The sequence below is a fragment of the Sminthopsis crassicaudata genome, chromosome 4 (assembly GCF_048593235.1).
Source record: "Sminthopsis crassicaudata isolate SCR6 chromosome 4, ASM4859323v1, whole genome shotgun sequence".
Lineage (NCBI taxonomy): Eukaryota > Metazoa > Chordata > Mammalia > Dasyuromorphia > Dasyuridae > Sminthopsis > Sminthopsis crassicaudata.
The window spans coordinates 476836852-476858451 of NC_133620.1; the positions used below are offsets into that span (position 1 = coordinate 476836852).

The window sequence follows — 21600 nt, forward strand, 5'->3', positions numbered from 1 at the left end:
GGGAGGGAGAGGTCAGAGGGGAGCTGCCGCTGACCAGGCTCGTGCTCCGGCTCCCCTCCCTCCCGCCTGTCGCCCACGTGGGACTAAATGCTCTGACTTTCTCCCAGTCCCGGCAGCGACCCGGAACCATTTCCTCCGGGCGGTGATTTCCCAGGCGGCTGCTGCAGCCTTGGGGAGCCCCAGGAGGCCAGTCCTGCTCGGGCCCCCCAGCCATCAGGGGGACCCCTTCCAGACCCTGTGGCCAGTCCCTGCCCACTGTGCTCCCCTGCCTTCCTTGTCTGCATCAGAGCCGCTCCTAACAAATGCTGGCTGTGGAACTGAACCCCGCCCCCCCGGCTTATTGCCAGGAGGTGCCCAGTGCCCGGGCAGTGCCAGCCAGGGTCTGCCCAGAGGGGCTGGGAAGGAAGGTGCCAGGCTCACCGCAGCAGCCGCAGGTCTCCCTCACATAGGTCATGACGTCACACTCCTGCCGGAGAGCAAAGGCCGGGTCAGCCTCCACACGGAGGGCACTGAGCCTCCAGCGGTTCCCCCCAAGCCAAGGCCCTGGCCGGGGGCTAAAGGGGACCCCCTGCCCCATGGTAGGAGAGGCCTTCCCAGGACAACGGCTTCAGAGCCAGGACCTTTGCCCCCCTCCCCCTCCCCAGGAGGGGATGCTGGGACCCCCCTCCGCCTTAGGCTCACGTACCGTCAGGCCGGGGTCTCCGGGGGGGCCGGGTTCACCCTAGGGGAGGAAGAAGTCTGGGATTAGGGCCTTTGCCGCAGCTCGGGCGGGCGCACAGCCTCCTCTGCTAGGGGGCCGGGAGCCTGCGGACTCTTGGGGCCGCACGGGGGGCAGTACCTCTGGGCCGGGGGCTCCTTTGGGGCCTCTGGGGCCGGGCTCTCCGGGGGGGCCGGGATCCGCCTGTAAAGGAAATGTCCCAGTGAGCAAAGAACACCGAAATCTGGCCCGGGCAGAGCTCAGTGAGTGCCCAGGGAGGCGGGGAGGCCGACTCCCCCTGGGGCGGATGTGGCCACGGGAACACGGCATTCGCCCGCCTGGCCGGCCATCCGCTGCCTCTGGACCCAGGCAGGCTTTTCTCCCCCCCCGCTCGCCGAGGGTCTGTGGTGATCACCCCCGCCCCGGCTGGTGAGGGTCCGAGCTGAGATCTGAACCCAGGGCCGAGGCCCCTCTCCCCCTCCCCCCCCCCCCCGCCGGCAGAGGCGGCTTTCCCCTGTCCGCAGGGCTTCGCGTGCGGGGGCTTGGGCTCACCGGCTCTCCTTTCTCTCCTTTCTTCCCTGGCGCTCCTTTGATCCCGAAGTCGCCCCGTGCGCCCTGTGGGTACATGAGAGAAGGGGGTTCTGGGGCAGCCTCGGATCTGGGGGGCGAGTGGGGGAGCCTGACGCCAGAGTGTTCGCTGGCTCCCGGGGAGACTGACGGGGAAGCCCCCTGCCGCTGCGGGGGAGGCTCGGGCCATGCCCGAGCTGGGGCCGGAGAAATGAGCGCGCCCGGCCTGGAGACCAGCCCAAGCCCTTACAAAGGACGCCCCCCATGGGCTCCGTCCCCCCTCGGGTCCTCTGATCGCTTCCAGGCTCATCCCGCCCGGCTCCCCGGGGAGGCGCTGTTATCCCCAAGGTACAGATGGAGAAACTGAGGCTCGGAGAAATGACGCCTGCGGACATGCAGGGGACCACCCTCCTCTGGGGGGCACAGGGACCCCGCCTCTCCTCGGGCTCCCAATCCAAAGCACAGAAGGAAGGCACCGTACCTCCGGGCCGGGGGGGCCGGGCTCGCCTTTCTCTCCCTGTGAAATAAACACACAGATGAACGACGCCCAGAAAGAAAAGACCCCCCTCCTGGGAGGGGCTGGGGCAGAGTGTCTAGGGAGACCCCCACAGAGGCAGCTCCCCCCCCCCCCCCCCGCCCCTGCCCCCTGCCCCTGTCTTCAGGCAGCCGGGACCAGGGTTTGGCCACGTTCCGATCCCAGCGGCCCTTCTTCAAGCCCTCCCTCCCTCAGTGTCTGCTGCCAGACCCATACATGGGGGGCTGAAGTGGCCGAGGGCTGGGCCTGAACCCCCCCCTTCCCACCCCTCTTGCTCGCCGGTCTCAGGCCACTTCCTGCCTGGCCCAGGGGCTGGCTCTCGGTGCTTCGCCCCCTGGAGGAGGGTCTCGGGGCCCTGGCGAGCCCCCGAGCCAGTCTCTGGCCCCCCCTCAGTGCCTCGCCTCGGCCAGGGCCTGGCACCCATCCTTTGGGCCCGAGAGCCCCTGGTTTTTTTCTGGGGGAGCAGAATCCCCGCTGAGCCCCCTCCCCCCAGGCTTTTCTCTCCCGCCCCCCCGGCGCTTACCGGCTCTCCTCGGGGTCCGGGGTAACTGAAGCCGGGGCGCCCCCGGTCTCCCTAGAGGAAGGAAAGGCTGGTGTTCAGCGGCCGCTGTGACTCTGGGGGGGCGGGGGCCGTGCGGGCTAAGCCCCCCCCCCAGAGGGCAAGAAGTGCTTCCCTGGGGGCGGGGTCTCTGGGAGGAGGAGGAGGAACAGAGGACAGGGGCTGGGGACAGGTTGGGCCAGGGGTCAGAAGAGGAGGAACACGGCCTTGGGGGGGCGCTGAGGGGTCTGGGCCTCCCCGGGACTCTGGGGGGCTTCCTCCAGAGGTTGGCACTGAGCCTGCGGCTTCCTGGCTCACAGGTTGGGAATCCAGGCCCTCCTCTCCGCCCCCGCCCATCCCCGAGCTCTCCTGGCCCAGGGGCAGCCGCAGGTGGGGCCGGGTCGCACCTACCTTGGGTCCTGGGGGTCCTGACTCTCCTCTGGGACCAGCATCCCCTGGGTCCCCGCGGGATCCCTGAGGGAAAGGAGGACAAAGGGGGAGTGAGGGGCCCCTGTTGCTGGCTGGGCTTTCCCGGTGGTCCCGGGCTGAGCTAGAGCCCCCACCGGCCGGCCCCTCCCCCCACCCCCAGGAGTGGGCGGCCCAGCAGCGTGGGGGGGGGGGGGGAGCGCTCCTGGCTCCTGGAGGTGTTTGGGATAAGCCTTGGGAGCGGCTGAGCCCGCGCCGCTGTCCGCGGTGCTGAATTTAGGGTTAGAGTCGGATTAGGGTTAGGGCTAAATTCCCCACCCCGACTCTAACCCTGGGAGCAGGGGTGGGGGGTGGGGGGTGTCTCCAGTGAGCCGAGCGCCGCTGTCCGCGGTGCTGATCCCTTATTCCGGTGGGCGGGAGCCCCCTGCGGGGCACCCCCTGAGCTGAGGCAGCTCTGCCCCAATGTGAGGAGCTCAGGGGCTGGGGGTGGGGAAAGACCCCTCCGGGTGCCCCACGTCCCGGGGGCTGGCTGGGGGCTCTGCTTGGGGCCGGGGGGGGGGGCACTCCTGGGACTTAGAGGTCTCCGGCCGGGCTCTTGCCCCAAACTCACCTGCTTGCCCGGCTCTCCAGGGCTGCCCTGGGGTCCTCTGGGTCCCGGCATGCCTCGGTCTCCCTGTGCACAAAAGGAAGTGTCCCTGGTGCTGATTCAGCCTGGGGGGGGGGTGGTCCCAGGCTCAGTCCCTCCCCCCAGCTTGTCCTGGGGCCTGGCCTCTCCTGCCCCGACCATACCCAGGCCCTGCAGGCCTGCTCTGGGACCAGCTCAGATGGGGCGGGCCCACTCACCTTGGCGCCTTTGTTCCCGATCTCTCCCGCCAGGCCTCGGGGTCCCTCGGGGCCGGGGTCTCCCTGTCAGGGAAGAAGTGGGGGCGCTTGAGGCTGCGCCAGGGCCGGCTCGCTGCCCCCTCCCCCCTCCTCTCGGCTGCTGGGCCCTCACTCCTCTCCGGGAGAAGCAAAGGGACCAAGTTTCGGGGGAGCAGCCTCCTGGGGGGCGCCCTGGGCCCCTCGAGAGACACGACCTCTCCCCATTTGGGAGATGACGTGAGGGCCGGAGGTGGCAGAGCGGGCTTGGCCCCGGTGACCGGCTCCGGCCCCTAGAGGCTCCTGGGAGCCTCTTCCTCCATCCTGAGTCACGCTGGGGAGCTCAGCCCCTCACTGACACAAGGCACACAGACCTCACGTGCGCTCTTCTGTACTCGGTCCATTTTACAGACTGGGAAACTGAGGAGGGGAAGGGCCAGCGATGAGACTCCCAAAGGCCTTGCCGAGGCTCTTGGAGGGGGGGAATCGGGGGGCGCCTGGGGGTCCACGCTCTGGCCCCGACCTTCCTTCCACGACCAGGGTTCGCTCACCTTTTCTCCCTTCGGCCCATCATCTCCTGGGCCGCCTTTGGCTCCGGGATCTCCTCTGCGGCCCTGGCAGAGAGAAATGCCATTGGAGGGGACGGTCCCCTCTGAGTGACAGCTGCCTGCCACCCGGGTGTGTGGGGCAGGGGGTCTGGGTGGGACTCACAAAGGCTGTGGTGGTGAGGATGGGGGAGGAGTAAGGGAAGGGGGCTTCTCTGCCCCTCCAAAATCTTCCATCTGGGACAAAGCCCCATGCGCCCAGCCTGGGTACGGCTCCAGAGGCACAAGAGCTCAGGTGTGGCCCTCAGGCCCGGGGAGCCCTCGGGGGGCAGGGGGTCCCCAGACACCGCTGTCAGCTGGGGGGCAGCTCCTGTCACCTCAGGGTCCGAAGTCCTGAGCTCTGCCCAGCGCGGCGCCCGGCGGGCACTCCCCGGGCTCTCTGCAGGCTCAGGCGCCCAGCGCTTAGCGAGCTTTGGTTACACACCAGCCACTGCGCCAAGGGGACAGCCCCACCCCCGCGGCTTCCACTCCCTGAGACTGGGTTTGGGGATTCAGCGTCCCCGAGGAGGGAGCGGGAGACCCCTGGAGGAGGGGAGCTGGGCCTGGAAAGCAGGGTGGGCAGCACTGCGGGCACGGGGCAGTGGCCTGGGCAGAGAGGTGCTGCCAGCCCGAGGACGGGAGAATTCGTGAGAAGCGAGGCTGCCGGGGAGAGGGGAGGCTGGAGGCTGCGCTGGAGGAGCCGCCTCTGGCTCGGGGCCCACCTGCTCTCCACGAGGTCCTCGGGGTCCTGGTCCCCCCTTGGCTCCCTTCACGCCTGGGCTTCCAGGGGCTCCGTTGTTGCCTTGGTAACCCTTTGCCGGGAGAGAGAGCCGGGTCAGGCCCTGGGGGGGGGGCAGGCCTGGGGACCCCCCGGGATGCTGGGTCTGTGCCCGGAGAGCTTGGCCAGCCCACAAGTCTGAGCGGTTCACCTCCCTGGGAGGCTCAGAGAGGGCAGGGGGCTTGCCCAGGGTCACACAGCAAGTTTTGGGGGGGGCAGGACTAGAACCCAGGCCTCCTTTGCAGACCACCGGCCCTGGGATTCTCCCGGTAACCGCAGACCCCCATTGGGCGGGATCGTTGGTGGCCCCGCCCTCCAGCAGCCCCCAGTACTTGCCGGGTTCCCTTTCTCTCCATCCAGTCCTGGGGGCCCTCGGCGACCGGGGCGGCCAGAATCTCCCTGAAGGCAAGGACAGACTTCAGAGCCGGCTCCTGGGGGCCCCGGGCACAGGGAGCTGCCCTCAGGACCCTCGGCGAGGAGCCCGGGGCACAGAAGGGGGGCCCTGCTGCAGGCTGTGGGGGGAAGCCTGGGAGATGGGCAGGAGAGGGGGGAGGGGGGTGACAGGAGGTGGGGGAGGCTGGGGGCCTGGGGGAGGGGCGAGTCCCGGTCAGCCGAAGAAAGGCCTGGGGGGCAGGGTTTCCCTGGGGTCGGAGGACACTAAGCTTGGCCCCCGGGGCCCAGGCCGGGCTCCGGCTCCCCCCAGCCCCGGCCCGCTGGGGCAGGGGGGTACCACCTACCTTGCTGCCCTGGTCGCCCTGTTCTCCTGGGCTCCCGGCCTCCCCTGGGTAACCGTCGAGGCCCTGTGCGAGACACGGTCAGGGATGAGGAGCCTTGGCTTGGGGGGGGGGTGCAGACCCCGCCCGAGCCCCGGTGCCAGGGGCAGCGCTCTGGGATTCCGCTGCCCTTGCAGGCCCCTCCCGGGGCCCCTCCCCCCCAAAGCCGCCGTTTGGGCCCCTCGGGCTTGGCGTTCCTCTCTCCAGCCGCCCCCGCCCAGAGCTTTGTGGCTCTCCCGCTGTCTGCTGTGAGCCCGCCCTCCCCTGGTCACGGTCCCTAAGGGGCTTGGGGGGCCCTGGCCAGGACCCTGACACAGAGAGGCCGTTTGAGCTGCTCGGGAGGCTCCTCACTTCCCGTTTCACCGTAGCCCCGGCCTCCCTGCCTCCGTCCCGGGAGAGCCCCGGGCTTCTGGGCTCGAACAGAAGGGAAGGCTTACCCTGTCACCGGGGTCCCCCTTGCAGCCGGGGGGGCCGATGCGTCCCCGCTTTCCCTAGAGCAGGAGGAAGGCAGAGTGAGAAGGCGGCGGGTGGAGGGTCCCCGAGGGTCAGGACTCCCCTGACCTTGGGGTGTCAGGAGCCGCTGGGGCACTGAGACCAGGGGACCGGCCCGGGGTCGCAGGGCCAGAGAGGCCCCGAGCGCTGACCTCCGGACTCCCTGCGGCTCCCTGGGCCATCAGCCCCAGGCAGCCTCCTCCGGCTCCTGGCCTCCTGGAGACCGCGTGGACAGAACGGGCTCCAGGGCCTAACTCAGCCCGAAGAACTGCCCTGCGAGTGGGCCTGGGCCTCAGGGCCTCCTCGGGGCCTCCTCGGGGCCTCCTCGGGGCCTCCTCGGGCCTTGAAGCCTCCCTGGGCCTCAGAGGCCGCCGGAGCAGCTCGTTTAGAGCACAAACCCAGAGGGGCTTGTCCAAGCGGACGGTCACCCCCAGGTCAGGGCTGGAAGGAACCCCAGTGTCATCAGAGCCACCAGCCCATGCTATAGGTGGGGAAACGGAGGCTCAGGGAGGAGGGCCCCCCATTTTCTTATTCCAAATTCCTGTTACAGACTCGTCCCAGGAAATGTGAAAACCACCCACGGCAAACTTTCCTCCAGTGTTTGGGGGGTGGGGGGCACCCACGGCTGGGCTCAAGCAGCTTCCAGAGGAACATGGCGGCCCCTCCAAAACCCAAGGTGAGCTTACCGCGGCAGGGACCGAGAACAAAGAGACCCTCCGGCCTCACGAGGGGGCGGATCGCCGGGGTTGGAGGGGGGGGGCCGGCAGAGGGTGGATAGAGGCCAGGAAGGAGGCCGGGGCTGGGGGCCTCCCTCCCCGTGGGGCTCATCCTCCTACACACAGGGTCTCCCCGGGTCCTTCCCCAGGGTCTGCTTGCCCAAAGGCACTTGGGAAGAGTCCGGCCCCCCCAACTTGTGCGTCCGTCCCACGGAGGCCCCGCAGGCAGCAGGGGCGTCCGTCTGGATCCCGGCGCGGCCACGTTACCTTCTGTCCGTCTGTCCCGTTCTTGCCGGCCAGCCCCATGGCTCCCTGGGATGGAGAAAAGAAGGTTAGGTCGTTGTCGTGGGCGATTCCTCAGCCAAAGCGCAGCGGGGGCGGGTGCCGACTTACCCTTCTCCCGTCGCCGCCGTATTCACCCTGCGCACAGAAGGACATGGTTAGGCCGGCTCGCGCCCCGCAGCCCGGTTACTCTCTGGTGTCCACAGGTGCAGACCTAAAGCTTAAGGCCCTGCTTTCCCACGTCCCACTGCAGACGAGGAGATATCCGGGGAGAAGGGACCCGACCAACTCTTAGCGCCCGTGGGTGATAACGGGGGGGGGGGACTTGAAGCCAGGTCCTTCGTCTCCAGAGCCAGGTTCTTTCCACGGCACTTGCAAGGCTCCCGATGTCCAGGGCTCCCCCGCTAACTCCTCCCCGTCTCATTCCTCCCTCCTCCCCCACTAATCTCATTTAGGAGCATCTCCCTGAACTACGAGGCTCTCCCTGAAAAGGGGCCCCCGACAGTGCCCAGCCCAGAAGCACCTTACCTTCTCGCCCTTCAAACCAGGGACGCCCTAAAGGCAGGAGAAGAGAGAGAGCGTTACACAAATTCCATCTTTATGTGGACGATAGCTAAAAAGCCAAAGGGAGTGGGAGAGGGAAGAAGATCCTGAGGGGAGGACCCGCCTGTGTGGTGGGAAGGGAGGAAGGGGAAGGAGCAAAAGGAAAAGAGGAGGGAGAATGAGGGGAAGAAAGGAGAGGAGGAAAAAGGGAGAGGAGAAAGAAAGGGGAGGAGGGAGAAAGAAAGGGGAGGAGGGAGAAAGGGGATGAGGAAAGGGAAGGAAAAAGAAAGGGGAGGAGGGAAAAAGGAGAGGAGGAAGAAAGGGGAGGAAGAGAAAGGAGAGGTGGAGAAAGGGGAGGAGGAAGAAAGGGGAGGAAGAGAAAGGAGAGGTGGAGAAAGGGGAGGAGGAAGACCGCGCCATTCCCACAGTGCTGGCGAAGGCCTGGGGAGGCGGTGGGTCCCATTTGCCAAGGGGAGGAGTCTGAGGGCACAATGTGCAGAGTTCTGCCCCGAGTGCCAGGGAGAGCCGAGGCTCACCCGATCTCTGGGGAATGATGCTGATGGGGAAGAAGCATGCTTTGGGTCAGGCTGAGCGATGTCTCACGGGCCCCGCCCTTTCTTGCTGCCCTTTGGGCTTAGATGGCCGAGTCCCCGACCTGATGGGGGCAGCGCTCCTGTGCAAGGGGCTCTCTGACCCCACTTTCCCCCCAACTTTCAGGATGGTCCCAGGGGGCTCTGTTTCCTTGGCAACAAGGCCGGGGCCTTGGGAGAGGGAAGGCTGAGAAGCCGCGGGCTGATTTTGGGGAGTAACAGGATGGGCCACACGGCTCTGGCCAACTTTCCGATAGTAACCGTTTTTCCTCATCTTACAGTAGAACTTGTCCTGACTTTGGGGGGGGGCAGCTGAGCCCAGCGGATGACAGAACCAAAGGCAGTTAGTGGGGGAGGCCCCAGATTTGACCTTGTCTCACCTCCCCACTCATTTTAAGAAAAAAATACTGAGGGCCAGAGTGGAGAAGCCACTGGCCCAGGAGCAGTAGCAGAGATGGGAAAAACAACGGGGCCTTTCTCCCTGGTCTTAGTCCCGCCAGCGTGGCCCCTGAGGCCCAGTTAGAAGGTAGAGGTCCGGTCTTGTCCCAGACCCCCGATCTCAGCCAGGACGGGATTCGGCCCGAAAGCTCCTGCTGGGCCCAGAGCCGGCACTTGATGGCTTTCGCCGCCCTCCGCCCAAGCCCCACCACATCAGGGATCTTACCTTGGGTCCCGGAAAGCCGATGGGGCCTTCGATGCCAGGGTCTCCCTGCAGGGAAGAGAAGGAGCAGGTGGGGGGGTGCCCCGGGCCCATACCAGCACACCCGGTGGCCCTCGGGAGGGGGAGGAGGGAGCCAAGCACTCACCTGTCGCCCTTTCTGCCCAGGTTCGCCTGGCTCGCCCATGTTCCCCTTGGCTCCCTGGAAACCAACATGGAAGAACAGTGAGAAGAGGGATGGAGGGATGGAGGGATGGAAGGATGGAGGGATGGATAGAGGTATGGAGGAATGGAGGGGTGGAGGGATGGATGGAGGGAGGGATGGAGGAATGGAGGGGTGGAGGGATGGAGGGATGGAGGGGTGGAGGGATGGATGGAGGAATGGAGGGATGGATAGAGGGATGGAGGAATGGAGGGGTGGAGGGATGGAGGGATGGAGGGAGGGATGGAGGAATGGAGGGATGGATAGAGGGATGGAGGAATGGAGGGGTGGAGGGATGGAGGGATGGATAGAGGTATGGAGGAATAGAGGGGTGGAGGGATGGATGGAGGGAGGGATGGAGGAATGGAGGGGTGGAGGGATGGAGGGATGGAGGGGTGGAGGGATGGATGGAGGAATGGAGGGATGGATAGAGGGATGGAGGAATGAAGGGGTGGAGGGATGGATGGAGGGAGGGATGGAGCTTGGATGACTGGGCGGCCATGGCTCACCTTCTGTCCTCGGTAACCCTTAGGACCGGCCGGGCCTGGGATCTGCAGGCAGCTCACCTTGTAGCACTGAAAAGGACCAGGAGAGACGCTGTCAGGACGAGGAGGGGGAACTGTGGTGGGAGGAGGCGCCCTCTACACCCTTTCCAAACCGTCTCTGGAAGGCCACAGATTTGTGGGCCAGAGATGCGGTCAGCCGGGTCTCCCGACGGGGCGGGGACACCGAGGCAGTGACTCTGGCCGGGACACGGCGGCTCGTTAGGGAGGAGGGGGCAAATGGCAGATTTGCCCAGCTTAGCGCTTCTCTTCAACAGAGAGTAGGAGCCTCTATTCCAAAAGCTTGGGAACCATTGGATTAGAGACAATGTGCCTGTTTCTAGTTCCTTACTTAATTAGTGATTAGCATATGCTAATAAGCACCATAGCTCCGAAGCCCCGGAGTCTGGGCCTCCAGACCGCGGGGGCAGGAAGCCCCAGACCGTCACTAGCGTGTTTGTCAGAGAGAACGCCTGCTCAGGGCCGCCTTGGAGGCCCAGCCTCTGGGCCGGAGTCCACTTTGCCAGGCCAGGGCCAGGCCACCGTGTTAGGCCGCAGGGGTCTCCGAGGTACCAGTGGGACTCCCGTTTACAGCTGAACAAACCGAGGCTCAGAGACGGACCGACCAGCCCGGGTCAGGCAAGTCTTGGCAGAACGTCCGGAGAGGCCCTCCCATGCTCCCCTCCCCGCTCTGTGAGCAGCGTTGGGGGGCTTGGTCTCAGCTGAGTGAGTGAGAGGGTTCAGACTGAGCCCTGAGCGCCGGGAGGGGCCTCTCCCTGCCAGAGCCTCCCTCGGCGCCTTTCCCCGGCCCGGCAGCTGGGCGGCAGTTAGCCTGTGAGCCAGGGCCGGGGGCAGAGGCAGGGGCCGCAGCCAACACCCAGGACAGTGAGGAAGAGCCAGAGGCCGCGAGGAGCTAACGGGCGGGAGCTCGCCCCCTGCTCTCAGCCCGGGCTGTGCCCGTCACCCCCCTCCCCGCTTCTCCCCAGGGAACAGGCAAGGAAACAGCCGCCACATACCTCAGAATATGCTTCGTGTTTCTGATCGGAAGGAAACAAAAAAGAAAAACTGGTCAGATCAGCCGTGGGGACCCCGTGCTGCTGAGACTACGACTGTGGGCCCCCCAGCCCGGCGCTCCGCGGCATTAACGTTGCCGAATCTGGGTCCGAGGCCCCCCCCCCCCCCCCCCCCGTCTTTAAGTGGTGCCTTGGGCTGGGTCACAGAGCCCCCACCTGGTCCTGCCCCCTGCCCTTCAGCACCTCCCACCTGTGCCCGCCCTTCCGAGGGAGCCGGAGTGCCCGCTCACCCGGCTTGGGCCCGGCTGGCACCATGAGCCTGGAGCTGCCCGCCCTCCCGGACCCACCCCCTTACCATGACCTGGATGATCCTGTCGATGGTGTCTTGGTCGATGGACAAGTCCTCCCGGATGGTGAGGTAGTTGTTGCGGTAGAGCTCGTGCGGCAGGTTGGCGATCTCCCGAAGCCCGTGCTCGTTCTTGTTCTGGTTGAGGGCCACCGCGAAGAGCTTGATGCCCGCGTCCCGCGCCTTCTCGGCCTGCAGCTTGATCCCGCCGCACGGGCTGCCGGTGACGTGCCCGTCGGTGATCACGATGGCGAAGTTGATGCCCTTGCTGGGGTTCCTCGTGATTTCCTGGGTCATGTTGGAGATGGCGCAGTCGGTGAAGGTCCCCCGGCGGAAGGAGCGGATCTTCTGCAGCTTGGACTTGAAGGTGGCTTCGTCGCTGCCCAGGGGGCTGAAGATCTCCACCTCGTCGGAGAAGTGCAGGCCCCCGTAGTGCCAGCTGATGGCCACCTGGCCGCGGTACTTGAGGTTCTTCAGCTCGCTGGTGAACTGGAGCAGGAACTGCTGCGTCTGGCTCAGCAGGCTGTCGATGGGCGACTGCATGGTCACGCTCTCCGAGGTGTCCAGGACGAAGTACACGTTGATGGGGCAGTCTGTCTCCTCTGCGTGGGGACGGAAGGGGATGGCCGTCAGGGACCCGGAGCGGGGGGAGCATCAGTGCGGCCCCTTCTTTGCCCACCGGCCTCCTTTGGGCGCTGGCTCTGACCTCAGAGGGCCCAGGTCTGGACCCGGCTCTGCCCCCCTGGCCAGGCCACTTAGCTGACCTACCTGTGTGGGCCACTTAGCCTACCTACTATGTGCAAGTCACTTAATCCTAAATCTACCTATTGCGTGCAAGTCACTCAGCCTACCTACTATGTGCAAGTCACTTAATCCTAAATCTACCTATTGCCTGCAAGTCACTCAGCCTACCTACTATGTGCAAGTCACTTAATCTACCTACTGCGTGCAAGTCACTTAGTTAACCTGTGTGCAGGTCACTTAGCCTACCTGCCAGTGGCCCTCAGCTTCCACATCTGCTAGGTGAAGAGCTGGGATTCCACCACCTTCCCAGTCTCTATCCTACCCCAAGATCCTATGAAGTCCCTTGTCCTCCCTGGGCCTGTTTCCCTCCCAGAGCTAGAGTAAGCAAATGGCCACTGTGAGGGTGGCCCACGGAGCCACAGTGGGGATGTGGAGACGTCAGGAGGTGAGAGGGGCCTGGCCCTGGAGAGCTCTGAGCAAAGGTGGCGTGGCCCCTGTGGCTGTGGTAGGGCGGAGCTTCTTGGCCAGGTAGGGGTGGGCCACACCCCAAGGCTGGGGATCCCTTAGTATTTGGTGATCGCCATGAAGGCGGGTGCAAGGGGAGCTGCCAAAAGCAGTGACGGAAAATATGGCTGCTCCAATCCGGCGTGGCGATCAGTGCAGCTGCTTTCAGTCTGCTGCAGAGGCAGCTGGCTTCCCGCTCCCTGATTGACGGGGACCCCCCCCCCCCGTTTGGTTGCAGGGTCTTGAGGTGCCGGGACTTAGCCTTTGATATGTTTGGTACAAAGCCAATGCTTTCATTGACACCCTTGGCCAAAGGCGCCGAGCACTTCGTGGTCCTTCTCATGGGGCAACGCGCAGCCAGGGGAAGAGCCCCGACCGCAGAGGCGCAGGCCTGGAGGGGAATCCTGGCTCTCCCACTGCCCACGGCCTAAGGCCTTTCTAGCTCGGCTGCTCCTTGGAGGCTTTCTAGGTTTGAGTCAAGGATAGGGAGACTGATCAGGAGGTCCATGGGGCCAAGGCCGGGCAGAGGGGGCCGGGGCCAGGCAGAGGGGGCCAGGCAGAGGGGGCCGGGGCCGGGCAGAGGGGGCCGGGGCCGGGCAAAGGGGGCCAGGGCCAGGCAAAGGGGGCCAGGCAGAGGGGGCCGGGGCCGGGCAGAGGGGGCCAGGCAGAGGGGGCCGGGGCCGAGCAGAGGGGGCCGGGGCCGGGCAAAGGGGGCCAGGGCCGGGCAAAGGGGACCAGGCAGAGGGGGCCGGGGCCGGGCAGAGGGGGCCAGGCAGAGGGGGCCGGGGCCGAGCAGAGGGGGCCGGGGCCGGGCAAAGGGGGCCAGGGCCGGGCAAAGGGGGCCAGGCAGAGGGGGCCGGGGCCGGGCAGAGGGGGCCGGGGCCGGGCAGAGGGGGCCAAGGCTCAGGGCTCTCAGGCCCGGGCTGATACCTGGGCAGCTGCTGGCTCTGTCTGTGGGGCCACCCTCGAAGAACGCTAACTGCTGTTGAGCATGGAGGGAGCCCAGGAGGCCCCAGACCAGGAGTGTGGGGAAAAGCTTTTGGAACATCTTGGAGGCTCCTCTGCACAGGGATTCTCCTGAGAAAAAAGAAAAGGAAAAGGTTCGCAGCAGCTCCACTTTCCCCGAGTTCCTGAGGGGCGGCCTGGGCCCGGGGCCGGGGTCACTTCTCCTGTCCCTTCCAGACTGGACGGCGTCGCCTCCATTAAGTGCTCGCTCCTGCTCCCTTCACGTCTCTCCCTCTCCCAGCGTCCCTCTGTCCAGTGCAGACAGCACGGGGCATCCAGGTCCCTCATGGTCGGAGTGCCACCCTTCCCCGGGGCAGAATGCTGCTTTCCTCCGCCCTCCCCCCCACCCCCCAACCTCATAGGTCCTTGCCTTCAATCCCCCCCCTGCTGCTGCTGCCCCTTGACCTTCCTCTGGCCCAGATCTGCCACCAGGGGGAGCAGTCTACACCAGTGACTCTAAATATATAAACTCTCAAGCCCTCACCAAGATAGCTCCTGGCAGTCCTCCTGCCCTCCCTCCCTCCTCCCCCCTTCCCCCCCCCCCCCGGGCGTCCAGCCAGCTCCCTGGGCTCTCTCTGCTCCTCCCCGAACCAGTCTCCACTGGACACCCCCACATCTGGCCCAGCTTCCTGGGACCCTCTCTTCCTTTAGGCCTAGGTCCTGGGTCCCAGCAGCCCCCGGGTGTGTTTCTTGGTTTATATTTATGCGGTAAAAATGTTCACAGACGCTCGCTGTCTCTCCATAAGGCAGAAGGAAGAAGGGATCCCTTCGTTCTTTGCACTAGTGCCCCTGGTGCCCAGTGCGGTGCCAGGCACATAACGGGCCCACCTTGGCTCACCACTATCACCCTCCCTGGCCACCGTATGATCTCAGCAGGGAGGGCTCAGCCCAGAAAGTTCCCCAGTGCCAGGGTCACTGCCGTGCCCTGCAAACAGGGGGCAGGGGGCTTCCGGAAGGAGCCTCTGTTTGAGTTGGGCTTAGAGACAGGGCGGCCCAGTGGGCACACCGCCGGCCCGGGCTCAGCGAGGCCCGGCTCATGTTTGCGGGGCGCACCCCTCACTGGCTGGGCCTGAGACAGGCCACTTGGTGGTGACCCGGCTCTGTTCTGAATCGGACCCTGTTCAACGCTGACCCGCTCAGTTTGGCCTGGGGGGGGGGGGAAGGCCAGGAGTCCCACCCTGAGTTTCAGCTGGTGGGGGGGGGGAGAGCTGGGACTGGCTCAGAAGAGAACCAGCCAATTCACCTCACATCACTGAGCTGTCCCCCGGGCGGGGCCAGAGCCCGTTGGGGAGCAGGCTGGGCTTCCCCGGGTGTGATGCAGCAAGTAAAAGCAGGTGGGCCTGGGGGGGGGGTGAGAAGGGCCTTTTGGGGGCTTACAAGCCTCGGCCCCAGGCTGGCAGCGCTGCTCCGGCTCCAGGAAGGGCCCAAGCAGTTCTATACCTGAAAGGCCCCCTCCTCTCTCCTCCTATCCGACTCAGAAGGGGCTTGCTGATTGGCTGGTTGGCGGCAGGCGAGAAAGAGGGGCTGGCCGGTGTCCCCAGAGCCCCTCCCGGTGCCCAGGGCCCACGGGCTCCAATCCTGCCTGGGGATCCTTCCTCCCAGCCAGGACCCAGGTGGGATGGAGGGGGCTAGTTCTGTCTCTCTCACACTCCCCCCCCCCTGCAGGTGGAAAGCAGGGCCCGAGTTCTGGCCGCGGCCGGGGGAGGCGCCCAGCCTGGTGCGGGGCCTCACGCCAGAGGCCCGGCCCTTAAGGCTTGGAGCTCTGGGCTCGGAGCCTCTTTCAGGAGGAGGCGATCTTCAGCCCAGGGAGGCCTCCACGTGCTCGGGTCCCTGTCCAGCCCCCTCCCGCCGGACCTTTCCAAGCCCCCCAGCCCCATTCTGGACCTCGGCCCCGCCCCCCGCCTCAGTGTCCCAAATTGGATCCTTCCACTGCCCTGGGGAGGGGCTCCTTCCCTTGGCATCCAGCCCCTCCCGCTGGGGCTCAGTGCAGCGGCCTGTGGGCTGGGAGCCCCTCCCCGGCCGGCCCAGACTTCCAGCAAAGGCCTCTGGGCGCTTCCCCAAGTCAGTCCCAGCCAGAGTCTGTACGGGCTCCCCTCAGAGAGCTGAGAAAATTCCGGGAGAGCCCCCCCTTGTGGACGCGACCGGGAGCGCTGCGTGGGCTTCTGCGCCCAGGGCCAGCGGGCGGAGGGGGGGGGGGGAGAGAAGGGAAGGGGGGGCGGGAGGGGCAGGGGGGGCAAGCTCTTTAGGAGCCCATGCGGTGGGACAGCAGCCACTGCAGCGGCCACGGCGCACACGCGCCCCCCACCCTGCGTCCCCCTCACGGGGTCTCACCCTCACAGCGCGGTCAGTCTCTCACGTGCGCACTCTCCTGGTCCCCTCACTGGGGGGGGTGCTTTCCGCTCCACTTCCACTCTCACACCCTCACTCCCTTTCACACCCGCGTGCCCACGTGAGCAGGACACTCGGGGGCCCCGGAGACTCAAGGGGGAGCTGGAAGAGCGCTGGTTTTACAGACAGATGGGAGGAGGGGCCCTGAGTCCCCACGAGCGGGCTGGGTGCTCCCCGGCCCCTTTCTGGTCCGAGCCTGACTGCAGGGACCCCCAGGCATTTCCCGAGGGGCAGCAGGGAGAGGGAGGGAGCCCCTCCCGCTCGCCCCCAGAGTGTCGCCCCCAGAGTGAGCACAGGGGCTGGGGCAGCGTGGGTGACCGAGGCGCGGGCCCTGAGGCTCCTTCCCTCGGGGGCTCATCATCCCTCCCCTTTTCTGGTCCGAACCCCCGGTCTGCCCCCCTGAAATCCTCGGCCCCTCCCCAGGAGAACCAGCGCCGGCGTCTCTGCGAGCGCCCCTGGGCTCCCCGAGATCGGCCCAAAGAAGCCCCCCCCCGCCCCCTTCGGCAGCTGCCCCCCCCCCCAGGAAGCCAGAAATCTGGAGACATCCGCTGCTCCCCGCCACATTTCCACTGCGCTTTAAAGTTCGCAAAACCACTTTCCCCGCGTTACTCATTGGAACCTTACAGCAGTCACTGAGGTAGAAGCACAGGGCTTCCTGAACCCGCCTCACAGATGAGGAAACTGAGGCTAAGCAGCTCCTCCGGCCAGCGTCACTCACTCAGGACTGCTGGCTTCCAAATGAGGGGACATGAGCCACGCTGGGAGCCCCCCCCCCAGCTCTGGGGAAAAGCCGAGGACGGGACTTTATATATTTCAGTCCCGAAAAAAAAGCAGCCCCCCCCCCCCCCCCCCGGTGTTCTCCATAGGGAGAGATCCTCGCGCCCGCCCGCGCCCAGCCCCCAAGGCTCGGAGCGTCCCCCGGCCCCGTGGGGAGAGGGTCCTCACCCGGACACCCCGCAAAGCTTCGGGGCGCAGCCCAGGGGAGGGCGGGGAGTAATGAGGGGCCCGAACGGGGCTTGGACCTCTGTCTCCTCCGCCTCCAATGAGGAGCCTGGGCCGCCGCCCTCCCTCTCTGGTGCCCGGGGCGCTCCGGCCAGGGAGACGGTCCCCACTGCCGCTGCCGCGCCGGGGGCTGGGGGGGGGCAGCCCGGGCAGGGGCAGCGGCCGCGCTCGGCGGGCGGGTCCCGGAGCTGCGCTCAGATCAGCCTGCCCAGCCCAGGACGCGCTGCCGTGCCCCCCCACCCCGACGGGCTGCCTTCCCCTCCTCGGACGGACTGTCCTCCCCCCCCCACGGGCTGTCCTCCCCCTCCTCGGACGGACTGTCCTCCCCCCCCCACGGGCTGTCCTCCCCCCCTCCGGGCTGTCCTCCCCCCACGGGCTGTCCTCCCCCTCCTCGGACGGACTGTCTGCCCCCCCTCCGGGCTGTCCTCCCCCCACGGGCTGTCCTCCCCCTCCCCGGACGGACTGTCCTCCCCCTCCCCGGACGGACTGTCCTCCCTCCCTCCGTCCGGGCTCTTCACCCCGTTTTCTTCCCTCCCGTCCCGGAAGGTTTCTCTCCACGGCCGCGCTCGTCACTTTGCAAACTTTGGGGCAGTCCCGAGAGCGTGAAACTGATCCAAGGGGCGCGCGGGGGGGGGGGGGGGGCTGAAATTGACCCGGGAGCGGGGCTGGGAGAGCGCGGGGCGGGGAGAGCGCGGGGCTGGGAGAGCGCGGGGCCGGGCAGATCGCCGGGCGGGCCGGGGAGAGCCGGCGGAGTCTCCGCGGTCCCCGCCTGCCTCCCGGAGCGGCCCCGGGCCGGGCCGGACCCCCGAGCGTTCTCCGAGGCAGTCCCCCTCCGCCTCTGCCCCTCCTCCCCTTCCCGTCCGGGGGCGCGGGCCGCGTACCTGGGAGCCGGGCGTCCGGGGTCCGGGCGGGCCGGCAGGAGCGACTTGGCGGACTTGGCGCCTCAGAAGGGCCTGAGCATCTTCTCCGCACAGACTCCGGGCTCCTCCGCGGCTCGCGCTCCAATGCACTTTTTTTAAGAGGAGAGGAGAGCTCCTGGGAGGGGCCGGAACTTCTGGCGGCCAGCGAGAGCTCGCCTGGGCTGCCCGGCCCCCCGCGGAGGCCCTGCCTCCTCGTAATCCCCTCCTCTCCTCCCCCGGCCCGAGCCCGCTAGGGCCGCTGGGTGTCACTGTGGGTCCACCGATTCCGCCGGGCGGCCCCGGGGCTGGGGGCCGGCCGCCCCTCCCCCGCCGCCCCCCGCTCCCGGGTGGGGGAGGGGCGCCGCCTTCTGCAGAAGGGAGGCCGGGGAAGGGTGGGGTTCGGCTGGAAAATTGTAGTTAGATCTTCCAAGGCGATTTCTGAAAAACGCGGAGGAAGGAGACTCCCCTGCGCGGCCCCTGCTCCCGTCCCGAAACGCCTCGGGCCCGGCCCTGCCTCGACTGTGGGCTCCGTGCCCTGCGTCCCCCCCCCCCCCCCCGCTGGCCTCCCCGGAGCCCATCTCCCTGGGGGCCGGCCGCTGCCCCCCACCCCTTTCTCCTGGCCAGTGACCCACGTGGAGGGAGAGGCCGTGCAGACTCTCATGGCCGGCCCCCTCCTCCTCCATCCTCCCCGGCCTCCACAGCCCGGCCGGCACCCAGGCAGTTGTGGCTCTCATTTGAAGACCTCGTGGGCGGGAAGGCCCCGTGGGAGCCCTTGGCCTGGGCCGGGAAGGCGCGCTGGGGGAAGCGGCCCTCAGGGGAGCGGGCTGGTGGAAAGCTGGGGGATGCCCTCCCCTCTCCCGTGCCCTGGACCCTTCCTCCCCACCTGCCCCTCCCCTCCCCCATCTTCAGGACAGCCGCCGTGGGCACTCCCACCCTTGTGGCCCCTTTGCTGTACGGGCCCAGCTCTGAGAGCAGGGAAGGGGAATGCTTCTGAGAAGAAGCCACACTCAGAGCTGGCCGGCGCTGCCAGAGCCGGGGTGGGCGCCTTCACAAGGCGGCCGCTCCTGGCGGTCCTCTCTGAGCGCCCCGACAGGGCCGTGCCGTGGCTTCTATTAGAAAGTCTTTTCCCGTGGCCCCCGTGCCGTGGCCCCGCCCCCGTGCCGTGGCCCCCTTTGTGCCCACAGGACTCGCCTCTCTGGAATGGTGGCGTCCAGTCCTGCTCTGTGGCCCTCTTGGAGCTCTGCCTCCTGGGGGTTTGCTCAGTGGGCTGGATTTGGGGAATATCTCCAATAGCCCAAGAATGGCTAGAAGGGGTGGGACCTTTCCCAGAGTGGGGGGACCCTGTCTAGGGCCCAGCGGAAGTGGGGGCACAATGAGAAGTAGGCCTTTTGTACGCGTCTCCTCTAAAATCCTCCTCCAACACCCCCGTCCAATGTGCGGGGGACCGGGGAGCCTCTGCCAGTGAGGTCGGTCAGAGCCAGGAGGCTCTAGTTTGGACCCGATGGCCCATGAGCCTGCGGAGCCCCATCTGGAAAGCTTCCTTACCTAAGGACTGGCTCAGAGGTGGGGGGTCTGCACCAGTGAAAGCAAGTGGGCACACTTCTCTAATTCAAAGATTTGCAGGGGGGGTAGTTTGCAGGGCCCAGGGAAGGAGGACCAGCCCCCACAGCAGAGACCAGGGAGTGCAGTGGGGCAGCACAGGGTCAGGCAGCAGGGGCGGGGGGCTCCACTCCCACCTCAGACGCCTGCTAGCCAGGTGACCATATATGGCCCCACGCTCTCCCACTGTAAAACTGAAGTGGAGGGCTTCCGGTCTCTTCCCGTCCTAAAACTCTAGCCCTTTGTATGGCTACCCCTGCCATGGACTAGAGGTACCATTATCTCCATTTTACAGATGAAGAAACTGAGACTCAGAGAGGCTCATTGACTTGTCCTTCCTCATACAACTAATAAAATAAAATGAAATGATGCGTGTATAGCATTTCTTAAAGGCTGAGGTGATAATCAAATACTATTAATGTGAGCCCCATTCTACCCTATCCAACAAGCAGCCCCTGGCCTTCCCTTGCAGAGCCTCCCACCTCTCCCGGCAGCCGGATGCACTCCGGGACAGCCCTCAGGGTCAGCTCTTCCTTACCTCGGGCCTAAATGAGCCCCTTTGCAGCTGCTTCTGCTCATGGGACCAAGCAGGACTTCCCAAGTTGCTGTGACCAAGAGAATGCATCCTCAGGTGTCCAACAAGCTTCTGATTCATCTTTGAGCTTCATGGGGAGGGGGGAGATCCACAGCCCACTCTGGGGTGCAGGACTTGGAGCTCTTCCAGCCCGGGAAAAGAGCCGGAGTTTGGACTTTGCAGGAACCTTGAGCTCCCACTTCCAGGAGTTCGCTGTGTAATGGGAGGAAACTGCAGAAAAGGCTTGACTGGAGCATGTTGTTAGTGCAGCGTCAGGTTGCCGGAAGGATTTGTAAATATGTTTCCAGAGGAAATTGTCACTTACCTTTCCAAAAAATAGAGAAAGACTATAAAGGAAATGTGGAATTTTATAAAAGCCTTAAGCAGGGAAAGGAAAGGGGTCCAGGTCCAGAGAACAGGTATGATGTCACGAAGGGTGAGTGCCCATTAAGAAAATGGGAAGATGATTAAAACAACTCGAAGGCACCACTCCACACCTCTCAGACTGGCTCAAATGACAGGAAAAGATAATGCTAACTGGGAGTGGATGTGGGAAAATGGGGACACTGATGCATTGTTGGTGGAGTTGTCAACTGATCCAGCCATTCTGGAGAGCAGTTGGAAACTGCCCAAAGGGCTCTCAAACTGCATCCAGCGTGTGTCTACTGGGTCTGCATCCCAAAGAGATCTAAAAGAGGGAAAAGGACCACATGTGCACAAACACAGCCCTTTGTGTGTAGCAAAGAATTGGAAACCGAGCAGATGCCCATAAACTGGGGGAGGCGAAACAAGTTCTGGTATAGGAAAGTAATGGAATATATAGTTCTATGAAAGATGATGAACAAGCTGATTTGGGAAAGGCCTGGAACGATTTCCATGAACTGATGCGGGGTGAAACGAGCAGAACCAGGAATATGTTGTACATTGTAACAGCAAGATTGTTTTATGATCAACTGTGAGAGACTTGGTTCTCCTCAGTGGTTCAGTGAGCCAAAACAGGCCCAATAAACTGGACAGAAAATGCCATCTGCATCCAGAAAAAGAATGGACGCTGAATGGAAATGCTATATTCCCATTTTTTCTTTTTTCCTTTTTTTTCTCATGATTTTTCCCTTTTGTTCCGATTTTTCTTTCCCATCGTGATTCATAAAGAAATGTATATTTAAAAAGTTAATGTACATGTATAACCTGACAAAATAAAACAATTAGAAAAAGAAAATGGGAAGATGTACTGTTTCAGAAAGGGGGAAGGAAGAAGAGAGAAAGGAATAGAATTTGGAACTCCAAATTTAAAATTAAAGAACTGTTTTAACATGTAATTGGGGAAAAATAGAATATATATATATTTTTTTTTTATTAATTTTATAATTATAAAATTTTTTGACAGTATATATGCATGAGTAATTTTTTTTTATAACATTGTCCCTTGTATTCATTTTTCCAGATTTTCCCTTCCTTCCCTCCCTCTACTCCCTCCCCTAGATGACAGGCAATCCCATACATTTTACATGTGTTACAGTATAACCTAGATACAATATATGTGTGTAAATCCCATTTTCTTGTTGCAGTTAAGTATTAGATTCCGAAGGTGTAAGTAACCTGGGTAGATAGACAGTAGTGCTAATGATTTACATTCACTTCCCAGTGTTCCTTCTCTGGGTGTAGTTGTTTCTGTCCATCATTGATCAACTGGAAGTGAGTTGGATCTTCTTTATGTTGAAGATTTCCACTTCCATCAGAATACA

General features: G+C 64.5%; 1 protein-coding gene across 2 annotated transcripts in view; it reads right to left on the minus strand.

Moving 5' to 3' along the window:
• COL6A2 (collagen type VI alpha 2 chain) overlaps positions 1-17864 on the minus strand; it is a 28394-nt gene extending 10530 nt beyond the window's left edge. For both annotated transcript variants that reach the window (XM_074264502.1, XM_074264504.1), the window contains exons 1-24: positions 17665-17864; positions 13319-13465; positions 11150-11742; positions 10798-10818; positions 9749-9814; positions 9186-9239; positions 9044-9088; positions 7775-7801; positions 7358-7384; positions 7232-7276; positions 6194-6247; positions 5721-5783; positions 5320-5382; positions 4928-5017; positions 4173-4235; positions 3607-3669; positions 3374-3436; positions 2749-2811; positions 2323-2373; positions 1746-1781; positions 1250-1312; positions 839-901; positions 686-721; positions 421-466 (exon numbers count right to left, since the gene is read on the minus strand). In XM_074264502.1, coding sequence (XP_074120603.1) covers positions 421-466; positions 686-721; positions 839-901; positions 1250-1312; positions 1746-1781; positions 2323-2373; positions 2749-2811; positions 3374-3436; positions 3607-3669; positions 4173-4235; positions 4928-5017; positions 5320-5382; positions 5721-5783; positions 6194-6247; positions 7232-7276; positions 7358-7384; positions 7775-7801; positions 9044-9088; positions 9186-9239; positions 9749-9814; positions 10798-10818; positions 11150-11742; positions 13319-13436 — 1813 coding nt within the window. In that variant the 5' untranslated portion in view covers positions 13437-13465; positions 17665-17864. The remainder of the gene's footprint in view (positions 1-420; positions 467-685; positions 722-838; positions 902-1249; positions 1313-1745; positions 1782-2322; positions 2374-2748; positions 2812-3373; positions 3437-3606; positions 3670-4172; positions 4236-4927; positions 5018-5319; positions 5383-5720; positions 5784-6193; positions 6248-7231; positions 7277-7357; positions 7385-7774; positions 7802-9043; positions 9089-9185; positions 9240-9748; positions 9815-10797; positions 10819-11149; positions 11743-13318; positions 13466-17664) is intronic.
• Between the last annotated feature and the right edge of the window lie 3736 nt (positions 17865-21600).